This window comes from Symphalangus syndactylus, chromosome 7 (genome assembly GCF_028878055.3).
Source record: "Symphalangus syndactylus isolate Jambi chromosome 7, NHGRI_mSymSyn1-v2.1_pri, whole genome shotgun sequence".
Taxonomy (NCBI): domain Eukaryota; kingdom Metazoa; phylum Chordata; class Mammalia; order Primates; family Hylobatidae; genus Symphalangus; species Symphalangus syndactylus.
In genome coordinates, this window is record NC_072429.2 from 67,147,214 (window position 1) to 67,170,089 (window position 22,876).

The following is a 22,876-nucleotide window of genomic DNA, read 5'->3' on the forward strand; positions in this document are numbered from 1 at the left end:
CACTCCCATCATATGATGACAGCTAGGAGTCATAGACAACAAGCTGGAGATGGGCCCAAAATACGTGTTCGTGGACCCCAGGCAAGGTTCTCATACAGGGCCACTGCTTACTTAATGATGTAAGCAAAAATTCCATGCAGAACCATTGACTAGACACTGAAAGAAAAACATATTTAAAATGTTCTGTGAATAAACATTTTCATTAACAAAAAACAAACACAAAAAATTTCAACAGCAGAAAAAGCTACTTACACCAGAATAGAAAGGCTCACCAGACACACATATTACATCCTGTTCCTGGATCATCAAAATGTCTTTGGCTAGGTGCAGCCGGACTTTGAAAGGCTCCTGGTTACCATCCTGCAGCAAACAAATTCCTGTCTTTGTCTTCAGATTAAAAAAAAAAAAAAAAAGAGGAAAAATTATAATTAGTTTATAGGTTGTAATTTTGTGGCCAATTTACAGCAAAACATGGTGAATAACATTTAAGAGGTGGTGAAAACACACTCTGATGAGCCTGAAATTGAATACTTAACGTGGGTGCAAGGGAAAAGGAGAATGATCTCAAGTAAAGTGAACTCTCGGATAATGAAAACAATGGCACAAAATTCAACAAAGAAGTGGGGAGTAAGGATTATGGTACATGTACTACATTTTTAAAATAATGAGAGTTTTTGTAATACTTATAATCTAAAAATAAAAAGGTAATAGCTTTATTGAGATATAGTTCAAATTCCCTACAATTCAACCCTTTAAAATGTACAATTCATGTTTTTTTAATATACTCAATGGTGTGCAACCATCACTGTAATCAATTTTAGAATATTTCCATCACTTCAAAAAGAAGGAACACACTCCTATTTCTCCATTTCCCCTCCCACTGCCCCAGCCTACTCTAAACTCCACTGTGTCAGCATTCCTAGTCACCAACACACACATGCATGCATGCATACACACATGCACAGACATGCATGAACACACACGCACACACATACACACACACACACACACACACACACAGAGTTTATACCTAGAAGAAAATAAGGGTAACAAGGTGAAGTAAACTACCCAAATTAACACAGTTAATTAAAATTGGAGCCTAGTTTAAGACCCAAGATTTTTGATTTCTAACCCAATGTGTTTGCTTTACATACTTTGGGGAATTGTGAAAACAGACTGTAAAGATTTCTGAACTTGTGCTATTACCTTAGTAATCACCAAAGAAGTCCATGAGTCTTGTCATTTATCCAGAATACATATATTAATCTGGATTAATATAAATATTCTCCCTAGAAAGTGCACTTAACATTCCCACTTGTCACAGACACAAAAGGTAATTCCTTTGAGATAGAATGTAATCTTTAGCTCTTATTCTGCACCAAAAAGTCCATAGGAATAATGACCACTTTGGAAATGACATTTTCTTTTAATAATTATTGAGTCATTCTTAACATAGTGGAATATATATATGAGGATATAGATTTATCCTCAGTCAATTTCAAATTTAAAAAATTAGCACATAGTAATTGTATGTATTCATGGCAAACAATGTGAGGTTTTGATGCATGTTTATATTGTGTAATTATCAAATCATGATAACTAGCATATACATCACTTTAAACACTAATATTGTATGTGTTGTGAGAACATTCAAAACCCTCTCTTCCAGCTATTAGGGATATATAATGCATTATTGTTAGCTGTGATCATCCTACCGTGCACTAGAGTAACAGAGCTTATTCCTCCCATCTGACTGTAACATTGTACCGTTTGCCAACATCTCCCCATCTCTGACCCTTCCATGCACCCCAGTGTGTGGTAACCACTATTCTACTCTCAACTCCAACATCACTTACTATAAGGAAAATGCAATTCAAAACCACAACGTAATACCACCTCACCCAAGTTAGAATGGTGATTAACAAAAAGACAAAAAATAACAAATGCTGGCAAAGATGTGGAGAAAAGTGAACTCTTAAACACTGTTAGTGGAAATGTAAATTAGTATATCCCTTACAGAAAACAGTATGAAGATTCCTTAAAAAATTAAAAACTAATCCAGCAATTCCATTACTAGGCATATATCCAAAGGAAATGAAATGAGTATGTCAAAGGGACATCTGCACTCCCATGTTTATTGTAGCACTATTCACAACAGCCAAGATATGAAATCAACCTAAATGCCCATCAACACATGAATGGATAAGGAAAATATGGTACTTATACACAGTGGAACACTATTCAGCCATAAAAAGGAATAAAATTCTATAACTTGCAACAACATAGATAAGGCTGGAGGATACTTCGCAAAGCAAAAATTGCCAGGCACAGAAAGACAAATATCATATTATATCACTTATATGTGAAATCTATCCTTAGGTTTAAGAAGCATGCTATCCCAGTCAAATAATACCAGACTTTATCTTGGAATATACATTTCCATGGCTGTTGCTGGGAGTCTGCTACTTTAAAAGAATCTGCTGTAATATTGATGGGAATATATTTATATACAGCAGCCTCAAAAGATAACTCTTTCTCTAAACTGCTTTTGTTCTCTTGTGCTGATGCATACTCTTTTGCCCTCTATCATATACACTCTTATATTAGTCTAGAATTATTTTGTAAAAGTTATGGTGTCCTTTTAGGAAAAACAGAAGCTTTTTCATGAGCAAGGAAAGCATTTTTTCTTCATCCATGGCATTAGCACACAAGTGCTCATGAAACCAGGCTGACTAATCTAGAGAATATTTTAAGTGAATATATCTAGAGGACAAAAATCTTTCAGCACAAGCAGACTGTACTTTCCCTAATATAGAACATATTTTTTCTATGTTTTTACACAAAGTCACTCATGCTTACAATGGGATATTGGAGAGGGGCTGACATGGAGCCTTTCTGAGGGGGGAAGAAGCCATTCTGAGGAGTGGACATATGAAATAATACATCAAAGCCAAGTGTTCATAAATGAGCACATTTGCTGATTTTTCAGTACAGCATATTCCAGGGCATTTTTCCCCCAGAAGTGTAATGGAATAGCTGATAATCACAAATAATGCTCTGTTTGAACTTCAGGATGAGAGAAGGGTTTTCCCTGAAAGCTCAGAGACATACTTTTGGTGCACATCAAAGAGATACTAAAGATCATCCAGGGAAAGTTTGAGGCGCTAAAACAAAGCTATGAGGGTGTTCTCATTTAATTTCTATGTGGCCAAAGCTATCATTCACTTAAATACTATATAAAGTGTTCACAAATTATTAGATAGTTGTCTGGAAAACAGAATACAGTCTTTGAGCTCACTTTTGGGTTCTGAAAGGCAAGAGTTGGAGAAAATAAAGAATGAGGAGGTTTTTTTTTAGAATAAATCACAGAAGTACACACACACACACACACAGTCACAAATGCACATTCCAATAAATAGCTGCTGGAGAAAACAGCACACGAAGTGCTAAAACAGATCAGTTAAAATACATTTCCAGAGGTTACAGATATTACACATGTTCTACCATGAAAGTTCAGCTGGTGCACATGGAAATACATTTAAAATCCCACACATTTATTAATTTTGCAAATACTGTGCAGCATTAACAGAGAATCAGACATGAATTTGATAACATTCCCTGGCCTCATAGTATTCGTAACTATTTTACCTTATGCTATTTCACTTTTTTCTTGAGACAGAGTTTTGCTCTTGTTGCCCCAGGCTGGAGTGCAGCGGAGTGATCTTGGCTCACTACAATCTCCGCCTCCTGGGTTCAAGCGATTCTCCTGCCTCACCTCCCAAGTAGCTGGGATTACAGGCGCCTGCCATCACACCCAGCTAATTTTTTGTATTTTTAGTAGAGACAGGGTTTCACCACCATGTTGGCCAGGCTGGTCTCAAACTCCTGACCTCAGGTGATCCACCCGCCTCGGCCTCCCAAAGTGCTGGGATTACAGGCGTGAGCCACTACGCTCAGCCCCGTACTTACTTTGAAAGTACATGTATAATAAAACACAATATGACATCTGATATGGGAGCAACATGGGGACGGGAATTTAATATTCTTGAGGGAAGGGAGTTTATGGAGGATAGGAAATATGTGCGGTTTGTCTTGAAAAAAATTAATTGAGGAAACCATCATTAGAGGAACAAATGTCATTTTAATCAAGAGGGAACACATGAGTAAAGATATGGAAGTGTGAAAATGCATGCCACGTGATGATGCAGGAAAATGAAGTTGCGCTCGCTGCTGAGCCTGTGTGGTTCAGCAGGGGCCGCTGCAGGAGAGACGTCTGGAGAGGACCAGGAGGGCCAACGCCCTGTATGATGGGCAGATGGTGGACGGTAAAGGAGACGGCATACATAAATGTGAGCAAGGAGATAGTATGTTCACTGTTATGTGTTCTAAATGTATTTCTTGTAGCAGAGTAGAAGATGGAGAAGAAATGGGAAAGTTAAAATACACTTATTGTTGACAGAAACAGGCACTGAGCAGGGAAGTTGGGGACTAATAAACAGGTGCATTAGATTCAGAGCTTCTCTGGGAGATGAAGGAAGAAGGATAAATTCCATTTCAGAGCACTGTCTTGATTGGAATCAGCATTGCTGGACTGAGATCTTCACTCATGAAATGTGGTCATATATTTCATTTATTTGTTGTTTAATAATAATTATTTATATAGTGCTCACTGTGTGACAAGAAGTATTAATTTGTTTTTCTCCCTTAACAAAAATTAATGCAAACATCTGCCTTTAAAAATTAGACAAGTGCAGAGGGACCTAGAAGAAGAAAAGGCTAGAATTCAACACAGGCAGCCAGGCTCTTCACCACACACTGTGCTTTCCCGCATACACAGATTATTTAAGAATGCCACCCCCAGTTGTCCTGTACACAATGACATGGCTATTGGCATCTTTCACTGGAGAGCATTACGGTTATCAATAATCTCCTAATGGGGTATGGATAATTTTGAAAAGAACATCTTGAAGCAGCTATTCTTCGTGTATTGAAGCAATGACTACTAGAGAGAAAAAATACGAGTAAGAGACTACTCTGGAACTTACAGGATGACCTTCCCTAAAGCCACGCTACTGGGAGACTGCATGATAGAGGAAGAATTTTGATCTCCACTCCTTCCTGAAGTGCTTTAAGAGTTAAAATGGGAGACCGAATCATGGGAGCAGCTGCAGTTTGGTGCTGCATACCTAAAACAGCACCACCTGCAAAGTCTTTACAGATCTGTGGACCCAAATTGTTTAGATATTGAAAATCGCCTACATAATTACTGGTCTCAAATTTTAATACAAACTGAAGACATGAACTCATCTTCTTTCTTTTTATTAATGTAACATCATTTGTCTCCAAACTTTGTTGACTTTGCATACCATTGCACATAAATAAAGGAATGCATGTGATATAGATACTGTATGAATGTATTTTGTACTTTATAAAATATACACCAAACTTATAATTTTAAAGGGATGATTCATTTAAAAATGATATAAGTCAAATATTATTCTTCTCTGACTGATGGACGATTCTAGATAGAACTTTTTACAAAATCCACATTGGAGACTATTTGCTTAAATGAATTATTAAAAAGCAATACTTGCTAATTGCCTAAAAGACAACATATTTAAATTATTAATTAGCTATGCTTTCTGCAAATCAAGAAAATGTTTATGAATTTGCATGGGTTTACTCTTTAAACAAATCTCACATTTAACTTCTCTCACATTTACACTTATTAAGATTTTGTAGTTTCTTAAACATAGGACATAGGTTGGATCTTTATAAAAGTAGAATATCATCAATTTTCTACTTAAAAGTTAAGGACTTTTTAATTTATGTTCTAGTCTTTCAAAAAGTACAAAATGTATTTTCATGAAACTTTAAAATTTAAGATCTCTTAATTTTGAGATATATTCACAATATCAGATATAAGAAATGACAAACTACAAAAAGTAGGGAGAGATAATAAAATGGACTGCAAATTTTCTTGCAAGTATCCACAGTATTTCCATGTTTCAAGTGCCAAATACGATTTAATTTGTTTTGTCTTATACTGTATTGCATTGTAGCAGTAGTGTACTAAATGTTCTTTTAGGCAAAGTGCTTCAAACTGCATCGTATCATTTACATTCCCATTCCTGGATTACTTTTGATCATGGCCTTTTCCTTAACTAAATTCTAGCCATGATTCAAGTCCTGGCACCAGACTCCCTTCTCTTTGAAGCCTTCTGAAATCATTCTATTCAAAGATGAGTCCTCACTTTCCTGAACACATGGATTCCATTAAGTAAATATTTACCCCAAAATTGATTCACTATTGTCTTTTGGCATCACATATAGTGACTTCAGCAATATTTAGCTATATCTCACATGAGTGATTTAATTTCCTCTTGTATATTGTTATCTCAGTAACAGATTGTCACTCTTTTCAGTACTAAGGATTGCTAATTTACAAGAGCTAGTATAGTAATAACAGTATTACCAATTAAATAAATCTTCCGTATCTTCATAGAATTTGAGAAATATCCCAAATCAGTACATCAAAATAATTTTGTTTCCAAAAAGGTCTTGTAAATCTTTCTAGCCTCTGAAATCCAAAATAAACCATTTATTAAATAGTATTTGGCCACTGTCCAATCTGTACCATATGAATGTCATGTGTCCCATAAGTATCTCGTTCACACAAATATCCACTGGGTTTCAATGAATGCCTTACTACTCAAGACATAAGGTTGCACATTAATGGAAATAGAAGACTTGCTACGTTTAAAATTAAGTATGCAATTAAAACCAGAAATGGGCTGGGCACAATGGCTCACGCCTGTAATCCCAGCACTTTGGGAGGCCGAGTCGGGTGGATCACGCGGTCAGGAGATCAAGACCTTCCTGGCTAACACGGTGAAACCCCATCTCTAATACAAAAATACAAAATAAAAAAATTAGCCGGGCGTGGTGGCGGGCGCCTGTAGTCCCAGCTACTCCAGAGACTGAGGCTGGAGAGTGGCGTGAACCCGGGAGGCAGAGCTTGCAGTGAGCCGAGATCGCGCCACTGCACTGCAGCCTGGGCGACAGAGTGAGACTCCATCTCAAAAAAAAAAAAAAAAAAAGAAAAAAAAAAAACCCAGAATTGATACAATTAAAATTTAAAACACAAAGCTTCTAGAACGTTAATTCAATTTTTAAAAATATATGAACCAATAAGTGCTAAGTTAAAAAGATGAATAATTTACACACTCTGACCTTATAGTATTCAGTGTAGCACATGAGAAAGTTTGTAAACAAAAAACTGCCTTGTAATTTGATGAGTATTAGCATAGAGATGTTTAAAATGTTATCATGCTTAAAGCATTAAAAGTAGAAACATAAGAATAGAAATATAAAAGCAATTTATTAGTTTTCTGAAAAACCTTATATTACATTCTGAACTTTGTACCAATTGTGACAGGTATTTTTAAATATATATTTTTTCAATTGCCTTAGAAGAAAATAAGGAGTTACTTTCCACAAATTCATGCAAGAACTGTAAACACATGACATTTCACTAAAATAACAGTCTTCACAAGGTTAAGAACTGAAGTCTTTCCCTAGTTTGATTTTAACACTACCAGAGATAATGCAGTTATGGTTGGTTTTTGTTGAGTTGTTTATATACAATAAAAAAATGCTTTAAACTTTTTAAACAAATATAAAATATTATTAAGCTTTGTGTATTTGTATTTTGCCTGAAGAATGAAAACACAATGCTTTGAATGTTACATATTTAGTAAAAAAAAAAAAAAAAAAAAATAGTTTTTCTTTCTAAGATGGAATAGTTATATTCCCTGGGGGCCCACATCCATGCACTATTGAACTGTAAACTTGAACGCTCTTTAACATCCTTGAAATACTAATGTGCCACTTTAACTCATGCTGAAATGTGATGACAGTTCCACAGAGAATCTAAACTGCTGTGTATTAGTACTTAAATAATATTGAATTACTTAAATACTATCAGAATCATAAAATCATAGAATTTTAGGGCTGAAAAGAACCTTAGATATCTTCTAATTTATTACCACTTATGTGAAAAGAATTCTTTCCAACACTTCCACTACCTGAAAAGTGCAGAGTTGGTGGAGAGGAGCAACTCAAATTATATTCAATATGCTCCAGTCTTCCTAAAGAAAGAGTTAAAGTCCAAGGCTTTCCATGCACAGTTAGGTTTTCTCTCTTTGCAGAAGGAGAACATAATCTGGAAGGAAAAAGAGCCCATCCTCCTCTCTCCATTTTCTGCCAAAAGCAGAGTTTCCGTATATAAATTGGAGCCAAGTGTTTCCTGCTTATATTCTGTTTTCCCTGTTTGAAAAGCAGAAAGCTCTGTACTCACCTCCTCACAGGCGGTTCTGAAATCCATGTGCTATGGCACCACAAAGGATGTCGTCTGAAAAGACACAGAAATGGTAAGCCATTAGGCACAGCATGGCGTGTAAGAGAGAACACTAATATAGTGGAGGAAATCGTGAAGCAGAGCTTGTGGGAAAACTGTGTTTACAACCACCTGTAAGGAACAAGAGCTCCAGGGTATACTGAAGAAAGGAAAATGAAGAGATGAAAAAAGTCTTAATCCCCAGCTTTTAGGAAGTATAAATATCCTGTCATCATTCAGTGTGATTAAGAGTGTGCATTTCCAGGCACCTCTCCACCCCGCCAGCAGGCATTCAGACTCCATGTATCATCAGATCTACTTCTTCTCGCTCATTCCCAACATGCATTGTGAAACCTGAGTTTGCAATTGAGAAAGAAACTTCAGGAGGTTGCCTTTCATATGGTTATCTCATGAAAAAAGGTTGACTAATCTTTCTCTTTTTAATTTAAAAAGCTACATGCATGAATAATTCTCTCTGGAACTTAAAATTTTATTCACAATATGATGTAAGGAAGCAAGCTATTTGTCAGAGTGAATAATATTAAGAAAAATCAATGTATAAAATATCTAAAATAGATTCATCTATGGTCACTATAATACCTAAATGATGAATGTAGATTTAAATGCATATAAATGTTTTTGTAAAATTATTCTGGAGTGTTTTGTTTTCATTACTTGATACACCTAACCAAACTAAGATATGTCACAGAAAGTTGACACCCAGACACTGTAAAACAAAGCAATGCAGAGCCAAAATACAATGGATAAGTAAATGAGATGTTAAAGTAAGATGAATGATTAATTCCAACATAGAAGACTCTGTACTCCTCAAAATTATTCTGCATCTCAGCCTTTGGAAGAGTAAACTATTATATCCTTCTTTGGCATTTTTTTTTAATTATACAAGATTGATTAATGCTTTATCGGGTAAGTGTGGTAAAACAGAGTAGGAGGTATCACCATGCTGTCACTGAACTGATGGATTATTACTATTGACTTTGAAAGAAAGAGATTAGCCATCATCAGTAGTAACCAAACACATCATATAATCTATTAAATATTTCCCGTAGATAAATCTTGTGGACTGTGAGACTCATTAGTATTAATGAAATTTTTATTACTAACTTAATTATTTTTCAAAATTGCTCTTAAACGTTTTATTTGAAGAAACTGTAAATATCTTCTTGTCTCTAACTGTGATGTAAAGTTATTCTTTTACTACAAAAGAAGGAAAATTTTGATATGTATTGATTATATAAAAACAAGAGATGTCTGGAATCAATTTCTTGCCACTAAAAACCAACCAGAGAAATAGACATGAGAATACTGAACCATCTAAATAAAACCTCATATTTGTTTTATATGCTGAATTTAATTTTAATGCATACATTTTAAAATTTTAATTATTTCATAATATGGCACATTTGAGCATGTGCTGTGTCTATACCTTCTACCATTTTTAGCACATCTTCCTTTTTTAATTCTAATCTATTCTTTTTCATCAAAACATTAGGTGATAATATCAGTTGTTTTTTCAGAAAAATAATTAATATATAAGCACAGAGAATTTCTACACACTGTTAGATAAAAGGTATAGGAGATAACTTATTTGGATTGAGTTCCTTAGGTTCTACTAGACTATATCAAAATGAAGTTACTCTTGCTAAAGCTTCACATCACCAAACTGAAAGCAAGATGATTATTTGACTTTTCTAAAACATTGGGAGAGGGAATAATAGCCAAATAGCCAAACAGGCCAATTTTAGCTGGCATTAAATAAGTCCCCTCTGCTTTAACCCTAACAGGAAAGTAATTTTGTAATGAATAATCAATGTTTTGGCTTTTATTCTTTCTTCAGTCCTTTCTGCATATAAATCCCATCTCCAGGGCTCAGCTCATCAGAATACCTTGTCTAAATGTTTAAAGGAGATGCTGCCATGATTCATAAATCACAATCAAAGCCAATCCAATCATCTCACTACAATTGTTGTAATTTTTTCTTCTGACAGTTCTCCACTTCCATTTTTTTTCTACTGCTAGCATCTTATATTATTATGTCACATTGATTACAATTAATGAACCATTATTGATACATTAGTACTATCTAAAGTTTAAACTTCATCTGTGTTTTCCTGGTTTTTCCTACTGTCTGTTTTCAGTTCTAGGATTGCTTCCAAAGCATGTCATTACATTTAGTCCCCTTTTTTCCTTGGGCTTCTCTTGGCTGTGACTGTTTCTCAGACTTTGCTTATTTTTAAAGACGTTGGCAGTGTTGAGGCATGCTGGTCAGGAATTTGTAAGATATTCTTTCATTGGGATTCTTCTGACGCTCTTTTTAACTATTATAGTGTGGTTATGGGGTTTTGGAGGGGGAAGATCTCAGAAGTAAAATGCCATTTTACCCGACACATACACCCTCCCAAGAGTAAACCAGGAAGACGTTGAATCACTGAATAGACCAATAACAGGCTCTGAAATTGAGGCAATAATTAATAGTCTACCAACCAAAAAAATCCAGGACCAGATGGATTCACAGCCGAATTCTACCAGAGGTACAAGGAGGAGCTGGTACCAGTCCTTCTAAAACTATTCCAATCAATAGAAAAAGAGGGAATCCTCCCTAACTCATTTTATGAGGCCAGCATCATCCTGATAACAAAGCCTGGCAGAGACAAAACAAAAAAAGAGAATTTTAGACCAATATCCCTAATGAACATCGATGCAAAAATCCTCAATAAAATACTGGCAAACTGAATCCAGCAGCACATCAAAAAATTTATCTACCATGATCAAGTGGGCTTCATCCGTGGGATGAGAGGCTGGTTCAACATACGCAAATCAGTAAACGTAATCCAGCATATAAACAGAACCAAAGACAAAAACCACGTGATTATCTCAATAAATGCAGAAAAGGCTTTTGACAAAATTCAACAGCCCTTCATACTAAAGACTCTCAATACATTAGGTATTGATGGGACATATCTCAAAACAATAAGAGTTATTTATGACAAACCCACAGCCAATATCATACTGAATGGGCAAAAACTAGAAGCATTCCCTTTGAAAACGGGCACAAGACAGGGATGCCCTCTCTCACTACTCCTATTCAACATAGTGTTGGAAGTTCTGGCTAGGGCAATCAGGCAGAAGAAAGAAATAAAGGATATTCAATCAGGAAAAGAGGAAGTCAAATTGTCCCTGTTTGCAGATGACATGATTGTATATTTAGAAAACCCCATCATCTCAGCCCAAAATCTCCTTAAGCTGATAAGCAACTTCAGCAAAGTCTCAGGATACAAAATCAATGTGCAAAAATCACAAGCATACTTATACACCAATAACAGACAGAGAGCCAAATCATGAGTGAACTCCCATCCACAATTGCTTCAAACAGAATAAAATACCTAGGAATCCAACTTACAAGGGATGTGAAGGACCTCTTCAAGGAGAACTACAAACCACTGCTCAACAAAATAAAAGAGGACACAAACAAATGGAAGGACATTCCATTTTAATGGTTAAGAAGAATCAATATCATGAAAATGGCCATACTGCCCAAGGTAATTTATAGATTCAAGGCCATCCCCATTAAGCTACCAATGACTTTCTTCACAGAATTGGAAAAAACTACTTTGAAGTTCATATGGAAGCAAACAAGAGCCCGCATTGCCAAGTCAATCCTAAGCCAAAAGAACAAAGCTGGAGGCATCATGCTACCTGACTTCAAACTATACTACAAGGCTACAGTAACCAAAACAGCATGGTACTGGTACCACAACAGAGACACAGACCAATGGAACTCAGAAATAATACCACACATCGGTTCTAAATAAATTCTAGGATTTTTTTTTTCTATTTCTGTGAAGAATGTCATTGGTGTGTTCATAGGGACTGTAGATTGCTTTGGGTAGTGTGGACATTTTAACGGTATTGACTATTCCAATCAATGAACATGGAATAGCTTTCCATTTCTTGGTGTCCTCTTCAATTCCTTTCATCAGTGTTTTGTAGTTTTCATTACAGAGATCTTTCACTTCTTTGGTTAATTCCTAGGTATTTAGTTTTGTGACTACTGTACATGGGACTGCTTTTTCATTTCTTTTTCAGTTTGTTCACTGTCGCCCCACAGAAATGGTACTGAATTATGTATGTTGATTTTGCATCCTGCAACTTTATTGAATTTATTAGTTCTAATAGTTTTTTGGTGGAGTCTTTAGATTTTTCCAAATATAAGATTAGATCATCTGCGAACAAGGATAATTCAACTTCTTCCTTTGCAACTTAGATACTCTGTATCTTTTTCTTGTCTGATTGCTCTGGCTAAGAATTCTGGTACCATGTTGAATAACAGTGGTGGGGGTGGGTATCCTTGTCATGTTCCAGATCTTAGAGAAAAGGCTTTCAGTTTTGCCCCATTCAGTGTGATACTGGCTGTGGGCCTGTCATTTTACTATTTACTACCTGTCTTCCCTGCTACAGTGGAAGCTCCATCAGGATGTGTGGCAGAGGGAGGGGCGGGGGATTGCTATGTATTATTGTTTTGTTTTGTTTGTTTGTTTTACTAATATAATGCAAGATCCAAGTAAGTACTTAATAAAAGTTTTTAAATAAATTTAAAAAATAATAATAATAATAATACCACACATCTACAACTATCTGATCTTTGACAAACCTGACAAAAATCAAGAAATGGTGAAACAATTCCCTATTTAATAAATGGTGGTGGGAAAACTGGCTAGCCATATGTAGAAAGCTGAAAATGGATCCCTTCCTTACACCTTATACAAAAATTAATACAAGACGGATTAAAGATTTAAATGTGAGCCCTAAAACTGTAAAAACCCTAGAAGAAAACCTAGGCAATACCATTCAGAACATAGGCATGGGCAAGGACTTCATGTCTAAAACACCAAAAGCAATGGCAACAAAAGCCAAAATTGACAAATGGCATCTAATTAAACTAAAGAACTCCTGCACAACAAAAGAAACTACCATCAGAGTGAACAGGCAACCTACAGAATGGGAGAACATTTTTGCAATCTACTCATCTGACAAAGGGCTAATATCCAGAACCTACAAAGAACTCAAACAACTTTACAAGAAAAAACAAACAACCCCATCAACAAGTGGGCGAAGGATATGAACAGACACTTCTCAAAAGAAGACATTTATGCAGCCAAAAGACACACGAAAAAATGCTCATCATCACTGGCCATCAGAGAAATGCAAGTTAAAACCACATTGAGATATCATCTTGAACTGGTTAGAATGGTGATCATTAAGTCAGGAATCAACAGGTGCTGGAGAGGATGTGGAGAAATAGGAACATTTTTACACTGTTGGTTGGACTATGAACTAGTTCAACCATTGTGGAAGACAGTGTGTCAATTCCTCAGGGATCTAGAACTAGAAATACCATTTCACCCAGCCATCCCATTACTGGGTATATACCCAAAGGAATATAAATCATGCTGCTATAAAGACACATGCACATGTATATTTATTGCAGCACTATTCACAATAGCAAAGACCTGGAACCAACCCAAATGTCCAACAATGATAGACTGGATTAAGAAAATGTGGCACATATACACCATGGAAACTATGCAGCCATAAAAAAGGATGAGTTCATGTCCTTTGTAGGGACATGGATGAAGCTGTAAAGCATCATTCTCAGCAAACTATTGCAAGGACAAAAAACCAAACACCACATGTTCTCACTCATAGGTGGGAATTGAACACTGAGAACACTTGGACACAGGAAGGGGAACATCACACACCGGGACCTGTTGTGGGATGCGGAGAGAGGGGAGGGATAGCATTAGGAGATATACCTAATGTAAATGACGAGTTAATGGGTGCAGTACACCAACATGGCACACGTATACATATGTAACGAACTCGCACGTTGTGCACATGTACCCTAAAACTTAAAGTATAATAAAATTATATATGTATATTTTAAAAAGATTATTATTTGCTATTACACACAACATGGCTCTGAATGTTCTTGTACATGTCTCCTGGTAGACAAGTGCAAAGTTGTTCCAATATATATACACATATTCATACCTAGGAGTAGAATTGTATAATACACACACACACACACACACACACACACACGGGAGCAGAACAATTGAATGTTTAACTTCATGTTATTTTCTGATAAATGATGCTGATTAAATTATAAAATGCCATTTTCATCCAATTCAATCAAGGATACATGTGAGCAATACAACTTAACACTCTGAATGCTTGCTAAACTTATCATCCTGTTGATGTAGTGTTTGTCAGCTTTTTCTATTGCAAAGTTCTTTTTTTCTCTTCTCTCCACACAGTACTGGTTGGAGAGAGGTTACTATGAGTAGCTCACACCTAAGGAATTGGAGGTTATGCTTCCCATTCCTGAGGCTGACCTATCTACATAAATTATTTGAGATTACTTTGCACAGGAGACAGAGCTGTTCTCCACCATTTATTGATTGAGCCAATCATTTCTTTTAGGCCCTCTCTTCTGACAGAGCAAAGAAATATCTGTGTGTATACTAACCCATGTTAGCATGCACATATCTATAGACATGTCTATATATAACCGCCTGCATCTATATCATGCTGAACAACAGTTATTAGTGATGTTCCACCTCTAATACCAACCACATGTGCTATTCTAGTCTTCTTTCTTCGCTTATCAGTAAACTTTTACTGTACAAGATTGATGAATGCTTGTTTCGGTAAGTGTGGTAGAATAGGCTGAGAGGTGTCACCGTGTTGTCACTGATAAATTATTACTATTGGCTGTGAAAGGAAATAGATTGTTCATTTTTAGTAGAAACTGAACATGTCATACAATCGATTAAGTATTTCCACTGGATAAGTCTCCAACAGTGAGAAACCTAGTTTCCAATAACCAACCGTTCATGGGCTCAGCTGTGCAATCCCAGTATACATGTATAGCCGTAAGAAATGCTAACCCACAGGCCTGTGGGAAACAACTTTATCCACTAGAGCATAGTTTATTTTACGGTCATTCATATAGACTGCATTTATTATCAAAATTACTTATGTCTACTCCAGCTGTGGGTGGGGAGAAATGACCATATGCTAGTTTCTCTACAGGCCTCACATGCTTCCCATGCCCTCTAGCACTTCTGCAATTGCACAAGAACAGTTTCCCCAAGAAGCTGCTGCCCTGTTGGCCTGGCCTTAAAGTGACACACATAGAGCCAACTTCTTATATGACCCACAGAATGCAAGATTCAGCCCAACTACCCTTACATCCCTGCCCAGGACAGAGCTGCCACAATCACATTGAAGACCCCTGAGTCAAATAAGTGTTTGATACTTGTGGTGGTGAGCTATAGCTGCTACAAAGCCCAGTCATTTAGTCAAACACTAATCTAGGTGGTGCTGTGAAGTTTCTTTGCAGATGATGCATATAATCAACTCACTTTAAATAATGGAGACTATTCTCAATAATGTGGGTGAGTCTCATCAAATAAGTTGAAAAGCCTCAGAAGCAAGCATGAGTTTCCTCTGAAGAAGAAATTCTGCCTCCAGACTGCATCATCAGCTTCTGCATGAGAGTTTCCAGCCTGCTGGGCTGATGTAGATTTCAGACTTGCTGACTCCCAGTCATGTTAGCCATATACACAGTGATTCCATTCCTCTGTAGAACCATGACTGATATAGATTTGGGAACCAACAGTGGCTTTAAAGGAACAGAATTCTAAGAATCAGTTTTTTGAATTGGTTTTGGGGTTTCAGGAATTGATTCTGTAATCTAATTAGATTTAAAAGCAGTAAAGACTCCATTTCCAGTATTAACAAGAACACTGGTAGCCCATGGCACAAAGAGGCAATAGAGATACACACAATATCACCACTGAATACTAACTCTCAAGTATTGATAAGGCAAGGTTCTCAGTGACCAAGTATTGGATAATTGGGACAGTTCTGTCAAATAATGAGTGCAATAAGATTGGCTGTTTGCTCTTAACTATACTAGAGAAAGTAGAGAGAAAAAGGGTGAGCTTAGGATTTCAAATTTCTAGCCTATGCCTTGCATATATGACCTGAAAACTCATATGCCTGTCTTAGATTATGCCCTTATCTCCTATAGCCACAAGCCTGAGATTTCTGAACACTAAACCCAGAGTCTCATCCTGCTAGTCGCTGAATTACATTACAAATTAAACCCCAGCTTAGCAAAGTTTCTTCTGTTAAACACAGACATTGATTGGGAAAAACAGGACCCTGAATATTGGAACAAAGACATATATGAAGTCTGTGATGAAGCTGGGCTCGGTGAACCCCTAAGTTCTGCTGAGTCTTCTTTGGTGGTAGGGTGATGGCCTTCACTGAGGTGGTTGTCCTAAAGACAATGCTGATTCTCCTGAGGATCCAACCCCACCAACCCTCTTTTCTTTTATAGGTATAAGTAGACTCAAGTGGCAACAGGTGAAAAAAGATGAGATAAAAAGTTTAACCCATTAAAGGTGTGTTCCACTCCAAAATCATTGTATATTTTTTCAATTTATACAGACAGACTTCTGGGGACTACGTGTGGAAGGATATTCATGATGTTGGATAATGTTGGAAGGCGCATAAATTTGGACTAGGTCAAATTGATTGATATTGCCCCACTAAGCATAAATTCTGGATGTAGATTTGGGGTGTTGGAAAGGGTTCTGACAGTTTGTTTAGTTGATTTGGGTTTAAACATGGACCAAAAAAAATGACTTATAATATTACATTAAAATGCCAGGATCACCTTGGTACACTGCAGAGGAAGGTAACAGATGACTTAAGAGTACTGGAGTGTTAGAGTGGATTTATCATACAAGAGCCCCTCACTCGCCCTGGGAGGGCCCAGAGAATGCATCTTTCGACTTCACTCTGAGGAATAAATTTGTGTGGTGGCTCTGTTAAAGAGCTCTTCAGGCACTCTTCTCTGTAGGGCAGAAATTACCATAGGAACTATTGCCACTGAACTGGAATCCTTACATGCAATGGCAATAATTGGATCCTGGGATGACAGGGCCCAAGTGGCAAAAACAAAGAGGCCATGGTTATGAGAATGGAAATCAGGGCCAAGGCAGTAATCAGAGTAGCTTAACTCAGAGAGGCCTATGGTGTTGGCAAGTTGATCATGTGTCCCTAGAAGCAAAATAGACAGGAAGCCTACAAAATTTTTATTTGATCAGTACAATCAAATAAGTTCTAGGTTGAGTGAAAAGTCTAGTATGAATCACCAGAATACAGTCATAGACTCTCACTCAGTTCCCAGAATTGAAATGGTTTGTAGAACCAGAGCCCCTTGCATGAAGGTTTGAATGTTCGTCCACTCCAAATCTCATGTCGAAATGGGATCCCTAGTGTGGAAGGTGGGCCCGGTGGAGAGTGTTTATGTCATGGAGGCAGATCACTCATGAATGCCTTGGTGTCCTCCCTGTAGTAATAAGTTCATGCCGGACCTGGCTGTTTAAAAGAGTCTGGAACCTCCCTTCTTTCTGTCTTGCTTCCTCTCTCACCATATGACATGGTGGCTCCCCTTCCATCTGCTATGACTAAAAGCTTCCTGGGACCTCAGCAGATGTAGACTCTGGTGTCATGCTTCTTGCACAGCCTGCATAACCATGAGTCAAAATAAGCCCCTTTTCTTTATAAATTAGCCTGCTTGTGGTATTCTTTTATAGCAACACAAATGAACTAATACAGAAGGGAAGTCGGGCCACATAAAGGACGCTGATACCCTACCACAGGTTTATGTTGTTAATCTTGCTCCCAGCCTTCCCCAGAGAATTGCATAATCTTTTACCAGGGTAAATAAATGTGAATTAAATATGAATTAAAGAAACGGAAAAATCATACCTTTCAGCAACTACCAGACACTGTTCTGAAATGACACTAATTCCTGAAGATGCAAAACACCACTGTGGTCCACCAATCAGAAGAGGGGCTGTGGAAGTAACCAGTGGAGTTTTAGCTCAAGTCCAACTCAGGGTAAGGCCAGGGTAGTCTGTGAACACGTTGTATGTTTTTCCCCTGGTTCTGAATGTGTAATTAGAATAGACATGCTCAGTAACTAGCAGAATCCCCACATTGTTTTTCTGACATGTGGAGTGAGAGCTGTTGCTATGGGAAAGGCCAAATGGATGCCATTAGAACTACCTGTACCAAGTAAAATAGCAAACCAAAAGCAATACCACTTTCCTAGAGAGACTGCAGACTTTATTACTATCATCGAGGACTTGAAAGGTTCAGGAGAAGTGATTCCTACCATATCCCAATTCAACTGACCTATTTGGCCTATGCAGAAGACAGATGGATTTTGGAGACTGACAATGGATTACCACAAGCTTAGCCAGGTGGCGACTCTAATTGAAGCTCTGTAGCAGATGTGGTTTTATTGCTTGAGCAAATGAACATATCCTCTGGTACCTGGTATGCAGCTATTGACCTGCCAAATCTTTTTTTCTCCATTCCTGTCCATAAGGCCTATTAGAAGCAGTTTGCTTTCAGCTGGCCAGGACAGCAATATACCCTCACTGTCCTACCTCAGAGGTGTATCAATCTTCAGCCCTATGTCAACAGCTCACAAGGAGTTTGAATCACTTCCCCTTTCCACAAGATTCCACACTGGCTCATTACAGTGATGACATTAAGTTAATTGGATCTAGTAAGTGAGAATTAGGAACTATTCTGAGGCTTATTAACAAGACATTTGTGTCAGAAAGTGGGAAATAAATCTGACAAAAATTCAAGGACCTTCTACCTCAGCGAAGTTTCTTGGGGTCCAGTGGTGTGATGTCAGTTGAGATACCCTTCTAAGGCAAAGAATAGGTTGTTGCAGTTGGCCTCGCCTGTGACCAGAAAAGAGGGACAATGCCTAGGGGGCCTATTTGAGTTTTGGAGGCAACATATTCCTCATTTGGGTGGGCTACTATGGCCTCTTTAGAGAAGTGACTTAAAAAGCTGCTGATTTCAAGTGGGATCCAGAACAGGAGAAGATTCTGCATCAGGTCCAAGCTGCTGTGCAAGCCGCTCTACCACTTGGAACATATGACGCAGAACATCTGTCATGTGAAGTGGCAGTGGCAGATAGGGATTCTGTTTAGAGCCTTTGGCATGTCCCTGTAGGTGAATCACAGGACAAGTCCTCAGAATTTGGCTGTTAATCCCTGCTTTCTTCTCTGGATAACAACTCCCTTTTAAGAGACAGCTCTTGTTCTGCTATTGGCCATTAGTAGATACAGAATGTTTAACCATGGGACACCAAGTCACCTGAGATGCTTATCATGAACTGGGTATCATCCAATAGACCAAGCCATAAAATTAGGGGTGCACATCATCAAATGGAAGTGATCAGGCTCAAGCAGACCCTAAGGCACAAATATTTTACATGAGAAAGAACTTCAAATATCTACGGATTCCATTCTTGCTCCATTACCTTCTCCCTCTTAGCCCACACCTATGGTCTCATGGGGAGTTTCCTAACCACAATTCACTGGAGGAAGAGAAAAGTTGACTTGGGTTAGAGATGGTTCTGCACAATATGCAGGTGCAACATGGACTTCCACTCACCAAGGCCAACATGGTTACAGCCACTGCTGAGTGCCCAATTTGTCAGCAGCATAGACCAACACTGAGCCCAGTATGGCATCATTCCCCAGAGTGATAAGCCAGGTACCTGATGGCAGGTTTATTGTATTGGGCCGCACTTACATCATGGAAAGGTCAGCATGTTGTGCTTACTAAAATAGACATTTATTTTGGATGTGAATTTGCCTTCCCTATACACAATGTTCTTGCTAAAACTGCCATTTGTGGATTTACAGAATGCCTTATTCACTGTCATCATATTCCATACACCATTTCTTCTGATCAAGACACTCACCTCACAGCAAATGAAGTGAAGCGGTGAGTCCATGCTCATAAATTTCACTGGACTGGTCTTACCGTTTCCCCACCATCTTGAAGTTGGCTTGATAGAACAGTGCAATGGCCTTTTGAAAACTCAGTTATGGCATCAGCCGGGTGGCATTTTCTTGCAGGGTTGAGTCAAGGTTCTCCAGGAAGCTGTCTATGCTCAATATATGGTGCTGTTTCTCCCATTACCAGAATTCATGAGTTTAGGAAATGAGGGTAGTGCCTCTCAGTATTACTCCCTATTTACTAGCAAAACTTTTGTTTCCTGTACCTGCGACCTTATTCTCTTCTGTTTTAGAGGTCTTCATTCCACAATGAAGAATGTTTCTATTAGGAGATCCAACAATGATTTCATCGAACTGGAAGTTGAGATACTCCCAGCCACTTTGGACTCCATTGCCTCTGAATCAATATGCAAAGAAATGAGTTACTCCTCTGACTGGGGTGATTGATACTGACTTCCAAAGGGAAATTGGGCTGCTCCAGCTTGGAGGTCAGGAAGAGTAGGTACAGGAGATTCCTTAGGTGTGTCTTACCATGTTTGTGATTCATGCCAATGGAAAACTGCAATAACCCCATTCAGGCAGGGACTATTAATGGCCCAGACATTTCAGGAATGAAGATTTGGGTTACCTTACCAGATAAAAAACTATGACCAGCTAAGGTGTTTGCTGAGGACACAGGGAATAAGGAATGGGTAGTGGAAAAAGTCAGTTATTACTACCAACTACCACCACATGATCAGCTGCAAAAAGGAGGACTGTAATTATTATTTCTTTCTCATTTTGTTATAAACTTGACTATATGTGCATGTACACTTACAAACATATTTATACGTGTGTATACACATATGTATAATATATGTCAAATATCTTTGTTTTCTTCCCTTCTTTACTCCCTTATCACCTAACATAAGATTAATTAATAATGGTTAATTTTACATCACAGCATTTAAATTACAGCATATCAAGGAGAAGGATGAACATTACTCAAGGCCTTTGCATCCCCTTCTAGGGAAATAATTAGTATGTTTTTGATTATACAAAGGATTGTTGTATCATATTCGTTAGAAGGATGACTTTGTGATGGTTTTTATTTGGAGGTAAAGTAGGTTTAAGGGGATATATATGAGTGTTACATTGACAAAGGGTGAGCTGTGATGGTTACTTTTATGTGTCAACTTGAATAGGTTATAGTGCCCAATTATTTCATTACGCATTAATCTAAGTGTTGCTGTGGAGGTATTTTGATGTGGTTAACATCTGAAATCAGTTGGCTTTAAGTATAGGAGATTATTCCCAATAATGTGGGTGGTCCTCATGCAATCACTGAAAGGCCCTAAAAGCAAACATTGAGGTTTCTCTGATAAAGAAATTCTGTTTCAAGTCAGCAGCACCAACTCCTGCCCAAGAGTTTCCATCCTGCCAGCCTACCCAACAGAATTTGGACTTGCCAGCCCACACAATTGCATGAGCCAATTTCTTTAAATGGGTCTCTTAAAATATGTATACACATATATAGATATTCTACTGCTTCTGCTGATCTCGAGAATCCTGACTGATACAGTTGTGTATGCCACTGAGATTTTATTGTTTTATTATGTAATATTATGCGACAATAACTGACTAAAAGAGCATATTCCTTTTTTAAAAAAATGAAATATTGAAAGTAGTTTATTTTGATGATATTATCTAGAAAAAAATACTGTCAATCAGTCCCATTATCTGGATTCTGTGACCTACCCTACTTCCTGCTCTTTCCAAAGCCTAGTTGGTCAGTTGCTTCTTCACTTTGGTGAAACAGTCCATATTTTTCCAAAAAATTATTTTATAGTTTGAACGAGTCAGGTTTGGATTTGCTTTCTTGTATCCAAATAACTCTAGTAGCACATATTTCTAGATATTCCTGAAAATCCTTTAAACACAACTAACAAGTACCAGCAATTTAATAAGTTCCAGAATATAATATATACTAGATATTTCTATGTTATACTATAAAAACTGTAAAGAATACACTTCATTTGTAGCTGGTTTATTAGTAACATATGTATGATGGTTAATACTCAGTGTCAACTTTATTGGATTGAGGGATACAAAGTATTGATCCTGGGTGCATCTGTGAGGATTTTGCCAAGATTAACATTTGAATCAGTAGGCTGGGAAAGGCAGAACCACCCTTAATCTGGGTGGGCACCATCTGATCAGCTGCCAGCATGGCTAGAATATAAAATGGAGGCAGATAAATGTGAAAGGACGAGACTGGCCTAGCTTCCCAGCCTACATCTTTCTCCTGTGCTGGATGCTTCCTGCCCTCGGACATCAGACTCCAAGTTCTTCAGTTTTTGGGACTCGGACTGGTTTCCTTAATCCTCAGTTTGCAGACAGCCTATTGTGGGACATTATGATTGTGTGAGTTAATAATAAACTCCCCTTCATATATATATATATATATATATATATATATATATATATGTTATATATATATATATATATATATATATGTTATATATATATACACACAGAACTAATAGGATATATATATATCATATAT

The 22,876-nt window shown here is 37.4% G+C and overlaps 1 protein-coding gene across 7 annotated transcripts in view; it reads right to left on the reverse strand.

The window, feature by feature from the left end:
• The window catches only part of SNTG1 (syntrophin gamma 1), an 870,442-nt gene that overhangs the window by 382,796 nt on the left and 464,770 nt on the right, over window positions 1-22,876 (reverse strand). For all 7 annotated transcript variants that reach the window (XM_055286457.2, XM_063643316.1, XM_063643313.1 and 4 more), the window contains 2 exons: window positions 8,360-8,413; window positions 253-387 (listed from right to left, as the gene is read on the reverse strand). In XM_055286457.2, coding sequence (XP_055142432.1) covers window positions 253-387; window positions 8,360-8,386 — 162 coding nt within the window. In that variant the 5' untranslated portion in view covers window positions 8,387-8,413. The remainder of the gene's footprint in view (window positions 1-252; window positions 388-8,359; window positions 8,414-22,876) is intronic.